Raw genomic sequence first — 11758 nt, 5'->3', positions numbered from 1 at the left:
TCCTTTTTGGGAAACATATAGTTAGGACTGGATCAGATGACTCTCAGACCTCCCTTGGTCACGTTTCAATAGGTCTGTTGAGGGCTTCTCATGATGCATCCATGAACACATGAACACATACGTGTTTAGTCTCTGGCTCTATTCTACAGCATGTATTTGTCCTGTCTTCTTCCCTCACCCCCAAGGTGGCTGCCCCTCCCTGACCCTGGTTCTGCTGGATGTTTCTTCCTGTTTAAAGGGAGTTTTTCCTTTCCACTGTTTTCAAAGCACTTGCTCATATGGGGTCCAATAATTGGTCAGGTCTTTCCCTATAATTGTAGTATCTTTATGTTACAATATAAACAACTTTGAGATGAATGTTGTTGTGATTCAGCACTATATAAATGACTGAATTTAAAAAAAAGAAAAAAATCAGTAGGTCAACAAGTACTGAGTGGTACATTGCTACTATTAAACTTGTTTTGTAAGTAGTGTTTCCTAAATTTATACAGTAAGTGTGTCGTGGAGAACCATACAGTTTACTGGGGAATATGGAAGAAATTGTTCCTTTTGTGAAGGTCTATGTACAGGCAGGAGTCAAATGCAGGACTTAGGAGTTAAAGAACAGCAGATTTATTCACAATTTCCAAAAGACCAAAAACTTGTGACAGTTCGAGTCTCTTCTTGGGCTTCCACAGATTCCAGTCCGCATGTTCACTCTAAATCAAAGACAGCTCACCTCTCTGTGTCAGCGAGTCCAAGCGAAGTCTGAGCACAGGAAAAAGCAGCTTAATATCCTTTTGACAAACAAGTGGCAGCATAAACAAAGGCAAGGAGCTGGGCAGCACTGACTGTTACCAGACAGCAGTTCAGCAAAGACTGAAGCCACTACTTATGAAACGGCTCCAGCTAAGTCATCAACAGCAGGTCTGTGATCAGGCTGAACCAGTCACTCACTTTTTACACATCAGGCCATTTTATTTTACTTTTAAATTACACAGACAAGCAGAAGCAGGAACAGGAGCAGGCAGGTCTTCTACACCCACGTTTCCTACACTCTACCCGGTGATTGGTGACCTGTTGACTGCCTCCCTGGATCATTGCTGGCTCTGTGTGGTACTAGGCCTGAGTCTGGGGCTTGCTGGGCCTTGGTCCCTCTGGGAGATTGTTATTAAGGTTGGGATTCCCCTTACTGCCGCTCCCCCCTTGTCACTTCCTAGGTGTTGTGTATCATTTGAGTATGCTTTGCTACAGATGCAGCGGTTGGAGACCCAGCCTGTGTGTTTGCTTTATCCTCAACATCTCCCCTCCCTCCCTCAGACCATTATTCTGCTTGCTACAACTTCTGAACAGGACTGGATCAGACAGATAAGCAGAGCCTGATAAGCTGCGTTTTACTTGGCACTGATTGTGAAAGTTTGCCAGAAAAAACAAATACAAAACAAAACAAAACGAGGATGATTGCGACCCTTGATCTTAATCATCTCTGTCTTTGGGCTGAGGCTTCAGATACCTCTAACACCGCGTGTTCCTGTGTCGTGCATCTGACAATGAAAAGGTAAAAAGAAATACCTCCAAGTAAACAATTTGCCCACTCCAGCTCCCCTCCCACAGGGGATTTGTGGAAAAGGGGAGTGTATTTATTTTTCTTTAAACCCACTACAACTTCCAAGCTAGCAGTACTTGTCTGTTAATGCTAGCATTACCAGCTCCTATACACATACACAACACACACGTACCACATATTCATAGCAGCTAGTAGAGACAAGCCTAATGATTACAATAATAAACTGAAACACCAGAAATATCAGGATTGTTAAAGATATAAGCCGTGTTGGGGAAAAAAATGAGCCCACAGGGGAACTAAAGGGAGAATGGCCAAAGCAGTACCGCAAATTTATTGCAGTGCACCACAGAAAAAGAAGAATGTGCAGGAGCTCTAACTGATAATGAAGGCAACTACAGGCGTGGAGGTCCTAAGAATCGGTATATCAGCAACAGTTTGGGGGTTTGGAACAGATTGTGTAATTAAAACAATACGTAGAGATAGGTGACAAAGATAAGAAGCAACGGTTTCACAGATCCCACAGAAACACCCTAAAAAGACTCTGAGAAGTGAACATTCTCAGGACCACTAAGTGCTAACAGCCATCGACGTGGGCTGAACCAAAAAACCACCTCGAGGCCCCGAGGTTCCTTTGTTTGTTTGTTTTTTCCAAAAGCAGTCACCGAATAGATATACTTGGAACGTTTGTCACAAACTTATTCTGAGCAACATTAGTGCAATACCAGTGAACAGCAGCTAAGAGTAATGTTGACTTAGTAACACGTAGTTCCCGTTTTAATACCATAACCCTCCCATTTAAAAGTGTTGCACACAACAGGGAATATACTGAAAATGGCTGTACTTGGGGTTTGTGTTTGTATTTAATCTATAATTCAGTTATTTTTTTAGATAATTAGGTAAATAAATAATATATGTGGTGTAATTGAATGTGTAAGAAGCCCTAAGGTGTGTATGAAATAGTAATTACTGTGGACTGTAAGAAAGTTCCTGTTGAGTGTGGATATTTGGGAGGAAGTGATAAGCAGGGTGGGGAAATGGTTTGTACAATGATGTGCAGATAAACAGGGATGCAGCAGAAAAATGTTCTCACAGTGGCTGGTGCAAACAGCCCCAAATCCTTCCTGTGCCTTAGACAAAACATGAAACCAAATCCACACTTTCAACATCGTTAGCTAAATGTCAATAGAAACAAAGCATCGTATTAACCACATTTAAAAAATCAATCTAGCTTAAAATACTGTTGTCAGTGAAGTAAAAGCAGTGATAGAATTTTAAATCTAATGTACTATAAGAGCCATGCAGCTGTGCAGTGGTTAGGACTGCTGGCTAATAGTGGATTTGAACCTTGGACATTCTTGCGATCTGTCTGGAGCTCCTCAGTGTGGAAGCTGCATGCTCTTCCTGTGTCTGAGTGGATTTCCGTCTGGGTACTCTGCCTTCATCCCAGCGCTCCTTGTTGGGTAACTGATGATTCGAAATTAGTTGTGGGTTTGAATACAAGCATGACTCTGTGTTATTACTGTGACAGACTGGTGACCTGTGCAGGGTGCACACCACCTGCTGCACAGGGACAGCTGGGAAAGGCTCCAGCCCCAAAGTTAAGAGGAAGATTGCCTAGAAATACAGTACTGATTAATTAAGCTTAATATAGCATAACTGTAAAGCTTTATTATTCAGTTTTAGTTCTGATTGTGTTTGTCATGACAAATCATTTACAATAACTTATCCAGTAAATAAGATAACATTAAAGTAAGGAATTTATATATATTTGTTTAGACTTACTACATGCCCACAGGCCATCAACTACAGTAACTTAATAAATAAGGTAATACAAAAAAATTAAAGGTGTTACATGAAGAGGATGTGGGACCTATGGAATCTCTGATACCCAACATCTAGTATCTCAGTGTACAACACAAATACTACACAGTAGGACGTGAGGATGTCGGGGGGAGAAATCATAACCTCCACCTGAGACTGGGCACCAAGCCCCACGTACAACTGGTGCATTGAAGGTGTTTCAGTGTGAAAGCAGCTGAGCTGAGAGAAAGGATCATGGCTAAGCTGGAAACCTGGACCCTCCATGGCTGAAGTCCAGCCCTAGAGATTGTTGCAAAATTCCAATAGATCAGCAGATACTGAAATATACAAATATTTTCACAATAATATTTTGTAATGATTTACAATATATTGCTAGTTCAAATCTTTTAAAACAAAGCCAGTGTTACAAACCTAAGTGATTCCAAAGCAATGCTCTGATATGAAGAGTGCATGAAGTGCAACCTTCATATAAATATTCTTCAAAAAATTACATTTTAACACACACTAAAGTGTTTGATAAAATATCAATTTCAGACTGTGGTGCAGTGCAAGAGTCTATGGAAGTGAGATACACACACCCAACCAACATAACCGAGGAGGAGGAATGTGTAAACTGGTAGTAACATGTCTACAAATGGTAGAACGCTGCTAACAGAGCCTGTAAGGTTGAAGCAGCAGTAGTCACACTCACATGATTAGATTCATTAGGTTTACACTGTTGTTAAAATACTGTAAGTACAGGTTAAGCCACAGACAGAATGTTTTTTAAGTGTTCAAATCCAATCACAGATATCTGCATCAAACACACTAACATTGTTTACTGGTACTTAATGCAAGTCTCTCTGGCTGATTGAATTTTGACATTGCTGACCACCAATATCAGCTTCCACAGGAATGATGGAGCATTCCAGTGTTCAGCGATAGCAGTAACCTTCCGGCCAGAGCCATGCAACCCTAGAAGAATAATTCCATCACATCCACTTACGATCGTTGCACTGAATCAAACCACTTTGCCAAATTAGATTAAGAAAAAACAGACATCAGTTTCAATTCAGGACATGAAACAGTTCCTTTGTATTTTAAAACAAGACAAGAACACAAGTGCACATTACAAACTAACAGTCAGAGGTATGAAAGAACCTTACAGTAAAGGGTAAAAGCAACAATCACCCTTTTCAATATTCTACTCATTTATTTGTTTTATGTTTATTTATTTCATTATTTATTTGGCAACTGCAGCTCGACACACCATGACATAATCCAAATTCATCTCCGAGAGCGTCCTAGTCCAAATGCTGCCCATTCCAAATCTGTACAAGAAGAGCATTAAAATGTTTGTGTGTCAGATCTCTTTGCACAGGTTGGGATATCTCTTCAGGAGCGCCGTGGCTTGTTTTGGTGGCAGACGTCCTCCCTGGATGTTGCTCTGTCCAGCTTTATTCTTCGCATCAGCCTACGAAGGAAGAAGATTTATTACAGATGTGTTTATGAGAGTAATGTTTCTAAACTACAACAAGGACACTTCTGCCCACTTTCAGCCCAACATTTTGCAGGCCTTCTAAAGTCAGAGTTTAGAAAGAATAATGAGGAAGAAGCACAGGTGTGTGCTTCTAGTCTTCCAGGGCTGTTGCTGAGCTGGCCGGTTCACTGAAATGTAACTGTACCTTCTATAAAGTCTACCGAACTCTCAGCTCAATGTCAAAACACAGAAAACTGATGTAAGCTACCAGTCAAAGGTTTAATGTTTTTTCTTTATTTTCATAACTATTTACATTGTAGATTCTCACTGAAGGCATCAAAAGTATGAATGGACACATATGGAATTATGTAGTAAACACAAACGTGTGAAATAATTCAGCATTTTTTTATACTGTAGATTCTTCCAAATACCCCTCACCCTTTGCTTCGATTAATGCTTTGCACACTCTTGGCACTCTCTCCATGGGCTTCATGAGGTCGTCACCTGAAATGGTTTTCCAACAGTCTTGAAGGAGTTCCCAGAGATGCTGAGCACTTGTTGGCCTGTTTGCCTTCATCCCAAACCATCTCCACTGGGTTTAGGCCAGGCCATCTGGTGCAGCACTCCACTCTCCTTCTTGGACAAATAGCCCTCACACAGCCTGGAGGTGTGTTTGGGGTCATTGTGCTGTTGAAAAATAAATGATGTCCAACTAAATGCAAACTGGATGTGATGTCTCTGCAGGATGCTGTGAGCCATGCTGGTTCAGAAGTCTGAATAAATCCCCAACAGTGTCACCAGCAAATTACCCCCACACCATCACACCTCCTCCTCCATGGTCACGGTGGGAACCATGCATGCAGACCACAGTGGACTCATCAGACCAAAGCACAGATGTCCACTGGTCTAATGTCCGTTCCTTGTGTTTCTTGGCCCAAACAAATCTCTTCTGCTTGTTGCTTTTTCTTAGTCGTGGTTTCTCAGCAGCTATTTGACCATAAAGGCCTGATTCACAGTCTCCTCTGAACATGTAGAGATGTGTCTGCTACTGGAGCTCTGTGTGGCATTTATCTGGGCTCTGATCTGAGGTGCTGTTAACTTGTGATTTCTGAGGCTGGTGACTCGGATGAATGTATCCTCAGCAGCAGAGGGGACTCTGGGTCTTCCTTTCCTGGGACGGTCCTCATGTGAGCCTGTTTTGTTGTAGTGTTTGATGGGTATTGTGACTGCACTGCACACATTCAGAGTTTTAGCCATTTTTAGGACTGACTGACCTTCAGTTCTTAAAGTCATGATGAGCTGTTGTTTCTCTTTATTAGCTGAGTGGATCTGTCAAATAGGGCTGTCAACTGTTTACCAACCTGACCTGCACAACACAACTGATGGTCCCAACTCCATTAAGAAGGCAAGAAATTCCACAAATGAACCCTGACAGGCACACCTGTGAGGTGAAACCATGTCAGGTGACTACATCATGAAGCTCACTGAGGCTACGTCCACACGTACCCGGGTATTTTTGAAAATGCAGATTTTTCTATGCGTTTGCACCTTTCGTCCACACGTAAACGGCGTTTCCGGTCACTGAAAAAGGAGATTTTTAAAAATGCCTGCCAGGGTGGAGATTTTCGAAAACTCCGTTTTTGCATTTACGTGTGGACGAGGAAAACGGAGAAAACGCAGTGTCAAAGGTGGGCGCATTTTTTGATGTCGCACTGTGCGCCACGTTATTGTTTCGGTGAAATGAATTTCTACAATACTGTTACTGGTACTCTCTGCAGTGTTTAAATGCTTACATATACACACACAGGACTCAGTTCTGCTTCTATGCGCTATCTTTGTTTAATCTTTCCCACCCAGGCTTCTAGACTTCTGATTGGCCAACATTTCTACACGGTTAGAAATATATCGCCACCTGTTGCTTTGGCATGTTCCTAGCTGCGTTTTCCTTCGTTTTTGTGTGGACAGGATGTAAATTAAAAAAAAACAAAAACAAAAACGGAAAATCTCTGTTGTCAAAAATACCCGTGTATGTGTGGACGTAGTCTGAGAGAAGGCCGAGGGTTTGCAGCGCTGTCAACAAAGCAAAGTGTGGCTGCTTTGAGGAATCTAAAATATAAAACATATTTCTATCCATTTATTTATTTATCAATTTTTTTTCTTTGTTACATAATCCTATGTATCTTGCTTCATATATTTGATGCCTTCAGTTTGTATCTACAATGTAGAAATTAGGAAAAATAAAGGAAAATCATTACATGAGAAGGTGGTTTCAAACGTTTGACTGCTAGTGTATATCTGTTAGGAATGGTTGTTTTCTGCCGCTTGGGTAAGTTGTACATCAAAATCACACGAGGATACATAATTTGCATATGATGCATAATTTATTTTCCATTTGTGTTACTCTAAAATAATAGTAACACTTTTCTCCCCATTCTTAGTTTATCTGTACTGCTAGAGTCACAGTTGGGCATGTTTCACTGAATTCTGCATTAGCTGGATTTTGATCAAAAAGAAAATGATCTCATGCTTGTGTGAAGGTGCAGAAACATGGACATACCCGAGCCTTTTCCACACACATATAAAAGCTGTTAATCTCATTAGAGCACAGAGTGTCCACAAAGTTGTTCTGCTTCCAACAGGCCATCAGGACTGACATTTCAGTGATACAAGAGGCCTCTGTGGAGAAAGACATTCGTATTTACACATTAATCCAACTTAAGTTATTCATAATAAATCTAGTTAACAGGCTGTGGGACATAAAGGACTTCTACAGGCAACTACAAGTGTAAAGTAAATCCAGATACTTGTGTATAAACACAGAAACGTAACTCTGTTGTAGTTCTTTGAGAAAAAAGTGTAATAAATGAATAAAAATGGCTATTTGTGATTGATCTGAAACATCCTGCAGATCAAACACGCAAACTGACATTTTAAATCATCTGAAGGTGGAGACATCTGTCAATTAATATTGCTCTTCTATTCTTCTAAGACATCAATCCCGTAAAGCACTATCGGATCAGTTTTGCAGCATTTAGTTCAATTTGAGTAGAGCACAGCCCCAACCTCCAACCTGCTGCTACTATCAGCACATCACTGAACTACACTGCATGTACTTAGTCTGTGGTGGGGCTTCTGTAGTCAGCCCTCTCGGTCCGTTTCTCCTGCAGCGCTGATGTATTCATGTCTTTATGTTCTTACCCCCTTTCTTGGGTTTTCGGTTCGCTACAGCGTCTTTCAGAACCAGAGCCCTGTTCGGTTTGAGCACTGGTTTTCCGTTCTGGCCGCGGAGCAGTCTGCTGACCTTCTCCTGGAACACGATGCCTCCCTGCGTGGCCATCGTAGTGTGAAAGTCCTCCCTTCACTGTGCCTTAGCTCCACGGGGAACTGCTGCCTCGCCGAGGAAATATGTTGAAACTTTGAGAACGAAAAAACAGAAGAAAAGCTCTCAGTGTTTGTCTCGGGGCTTCATTACCTCACCAAGCTTAGCTGCGCGGCGCCATGTTTTACCGTAGAAAGAAATTAATTGTCGTAAAGGTCTTCTTCTTCTTTATATTATTTATTGGCATATATTAGCATTGCAGCAAAACGCTGCATTACCGCCACCAACTGGCGTGGAGTGTGGACCGAAATGTCAAAAAATAAAAAATAAAAAATCAAATTCTCCCAAACAAACTAGTCTGCCTTAAAAACAAAATGTGGCCTGATAACTCTCACTTCTCGAGTTCTTACGAAATAAATCAACCAAGTCCAGTTTCACGTTCATATCACCAAGCTTTTGGATCATTTGTCTTTTTTACAGCATCGTATTTCTGACAATGCACTAAAACATGTTCTGTTTCTCATACCGAAACCAATGAAAAAGTGAAATCATAAAATTCTAGCATTAGTTCTTGATGAGATATTTAAATCTGTTTTGGACTCAGTTACTGATTAAACACAGTCACTCTTTAAGAAAAAAAAAATAACATAAGGCTGCCCCTTTTTTCATTTCTTATTTTGTTGCATATTTGTCACATTCAAAAGTTTCAGATCAACAGACACACTTTTAATATCAGACAAAGATAACCCAAGTAAATAAAAAATGCAGGCTCTTTTTGATGATGGTTTCTATTAGGAATGGTTCATGGTCAAAGTAGGCATTCATTTATCCGAATCTTTCCACTCATAATTGTTTCCCTCCATTTATTTTTCACAACATTAATTTCACCTTCCTCTGTATCTTCCTCACACTTTGTTGGGACTATGGGCGCTTCTGCACAGCTGGTGCTAGTAACAGCAGCGTCCTGTGAGCCTTGTGTTACTGTTGATGGTGCAGCTGCTGCTGCAGCCCTGACGGCTAACATGTCAGTTCATCTGACACACTTTGCTGCATTTATTCTCAATTTTACAGCTCCACCATTTCCCCATTTCTTCCACACTATACTCTGTTGGAGCGTGAGCTCACCGCAAAGGGCAGGAATGAGTCAGCTGCTTTAAGAGATTTAACTGGGTAATCTAATGAAAATCAAGGAATGGTCAGCTGTCAGTGTTTGTAAGGCCAGTGCGCAGTGGGCCTTCAATTGACAGATCGCCCCAAAGTGCACTGATTATATAGCGTTTTTTTAATGAGAGAGAATTATGAGTTTTTACAATTTATTATCAAAACGATTAGAATTTCAAATTAGTTTTCCATGCCACCGTGGACCTCCTCTCTCTGGCTCAGAGACAAAAGGCTGCTGCACCCAGGCAGTAAATGCTTCTATTGTATGTCACAGAATGACAATGTTAACATGATTGGTCAAAACAGTTTAGGGTGGCCTTAGGTCTGATGTGGGCTCACATTTCTTCTTCTGCAACTTTCTGGGCATCTCCTTATTTGGAGACGCCTCTTCACCCATCGCCATGACAACCACCTCTTGCGCCCTGGTTAGACCTGCGTAAAGAGATAGGCAGAAAGAGAGCTTCTCCAACCAAGAAATTTACAATCATGTTTACCTTCTGGTGCTTTCAATAGTGAGACATACCCTTCCCCCCAAATTCCTTAGAGAAGGGGGCTCTTCTCTGAGTATAGCAATCTACTATACTACTCTACATACATAACTGTGTGCAATAAAGTATAAAATACAAATATGTGGTGCTAATTATGAGATATTAGCCTAAAAGATAAAACTGATTCCCAACAGTTACTCAGTCCAGCTCTGTCCACAAATGGAGAAAACCTGGAACAGAAAAGAACCTTCCCAAACAAAATTACTCCGAGATTGCACTGATGACTCATCCAGGAGGTCACAAAACCCAGAACAACATCTACAGAACTGCCCGCCTCACTTGCCTCAGTTAAGGTCAGAGTTCATGATTTAACAATAAAAAAGAGACTGGCCAAAAATGGCATCCATGGGAGCGTTCCAAGGAGAAAACTCACATTTTGTCATATTACTACCACAAACCTGTATTTGTTTAGGATATTATGATAAACCAACACAAAGTACTGTGGAAATGTGAAGTGGAAGGAAAATACTACAGGGTGTTTAAAATGTTTTACAAATAAAAGTTTGACAAGTGTGATGTGATTATTTATTAAGCTTCCTTTACTTATATACCCCTGATACCCAGTATGAATCCAGCTGATCTGTGAAGGCCTCAGATGTTTGTGAGAGAACATTAGTAAACAAACAGCACTACCACCAAGGGTGGTAGAGTAACACATCTAAGGAGGTCAGGGATGAAAGTGTGGAGAAGTTTAAAGGAGGGTTAGGTTATAAAAACAAATCCCAAGTTTTAAACATCTCAAAGAGCACTGTTCAATCTATCATCCAAAAAAAGAGTAAACTGGACCTACTTTGGAAAGAAGAATGGGTAAAAATTACAGTCTGTGGATGTGCAAAGCTGGTAGAGACTTGCAGCTTAATTTCAGTTAAAACTGTTCAACAAAGTTCAAAGAAAGTTTGATAAGACTGTTTTATTCCTTTGCTCTATGAGTCACTAATTTCCTCTGCCAGTTTGACACCTGTAAAGATAATAAAAATAAGGATTTTAGCCATATTTTATTCGCCTTCAGCACTCTGGAGGACTGCAAACAAGACCTGGACAGTCTACAGTATTTTATTGATGTTCTGAGCACACTCCGTAAGTCTGTGGAGTTCAGCCCAGAACATCACGCCACTCAATCAGGTGATCTGTATCCACACTAGAGGCTTTCTGTGCTTTTCTATTTTCTTGTCTACACAGAACAATTAATGCAGGTTTAATCAGCATATCACTTTTCTGTTTTTCTTGTCATTATTATTGTTGATTTTGGGTCAATCAGACTAAATCTTGGGTGGCTGCACGGTCTTATTCCACTTGCCCTGAAATTGAATTAAATATTTGTGTTGTAAGTGAAAATGTTCTGATGTCAAATCTTAATGTTGCTGAAATTAACATACTGTCATCTATTTGCCCTTTACAAAAAAGAAAAACAGATTTTGCCTAATGGAGTACTCAAGACCCCTCGCGTTGAAAAAAACTAAAGGAATGTCAGATCACTAAGATACATTAATTTCATTTGAAGAACATTTTTAAGGTGGTGAAGTAGATGTCCATCAAGTTCTTGCAGTCACTACAGTCATTTGGTCTCTTAAGGCTTTCTGCCTCGCCTTCCTTGATCCTCAGTATGTGCTCGGTGTCTCTTCTACTTGGTCTATGTCTACATGGTGCTCAGAGAGAATGCAGGACAAGTCTTAACATCTGCTGTTGTCTGAGGGAGGCAGCATCAGCACAAATAACAGCTGTGTGGTATCATGTGCCAGCTTTGTAACAACAGCCTTCAGAGTAAAGAACACACCCATACACTCATACTGTAAAAATCTATGAGGAAATCATAAGACATAATCTAAAATGTCACCTTAGCTGCAGGACTGGCTGTACTCAGACTCCACTTTTCAGCCTTTTGAAGCTCTCTGTCTGAAAATAGC

The 11758-nt window shown here is 40.7% G+C and overlaps 1 protein-coding gene across 1 annotated transcript; it reads right to left on the bottom strand.

Annotated features, from left to right (window-relative positions):
• Positions 1 to 2446: 2446 nt before the first annotated feature.
• On the bottom strand, positions 2447 to 8336 carry chchd1 (coiled-coil-helix-coiled-coil-helix domain containing 1). The gene is made up of 3 exons (XM_063492068.1): positions 8025 to 8336; positions 7384 to 7502; positions 2447 to 4820 (listed from the first exon to the last, which is right to left on the bottom strand). The coding sequence occupies exons 1-3, from the start codon at positions 8161 to 8163 to the stop codon at positions 4710 to 4712; spliced, it is 369 nt and encodes a 122-aa protein (XP_063348138.1). The 5' UTR covers positions 8164 to 8336; the 3' UTR covers positions 2447 to 4709.
• Positions 8337 to 11758: the final 3422 nt, after the last annotated feature.

The sequence above is a fragment of the Pelmatolapia mariae genome, linkage group LG13 (genome assembly GCF_036321145.2).
Source record: "Pelmatolapia mariae isolate MD_Pm_ZW linkage group LG13, Pm_UMD_F_2, whole genome shotgun sequence".
NCBI lineage: Eukaryota > Metazoa > Chordata > Actinopteri > Cichliformes > Cichlidae > Pelmatolapia > Pelmatolapia mariae.
This window is presented reverse-complemented; position numbering and strand designations above follow the sequence as displayed.

Coding starts and splice junctions, on each gene's coding strand:
- chchd1 (XM_063492068.1), bottom strand. CDS start 8,163: ATGGCCACGCAGGGAGGCATCGTGTTCCAGGAGAAGGTCAGCAGACTG. Junction 7,503..8,024: donor CCGAAAACCCAAGAAAGGGG/GTAAGAACATAA, acceptor CTTTCTCCACAG/AGGCCTCTTGTATCACTGAA. Junction 4,821..7,383: donor TGTGTGTGGAAAAGGCTCGG/GTATGTCCATGT, acceptor CTTCCTTCGTAG/GCTGATGCGAAGAATAAAGC.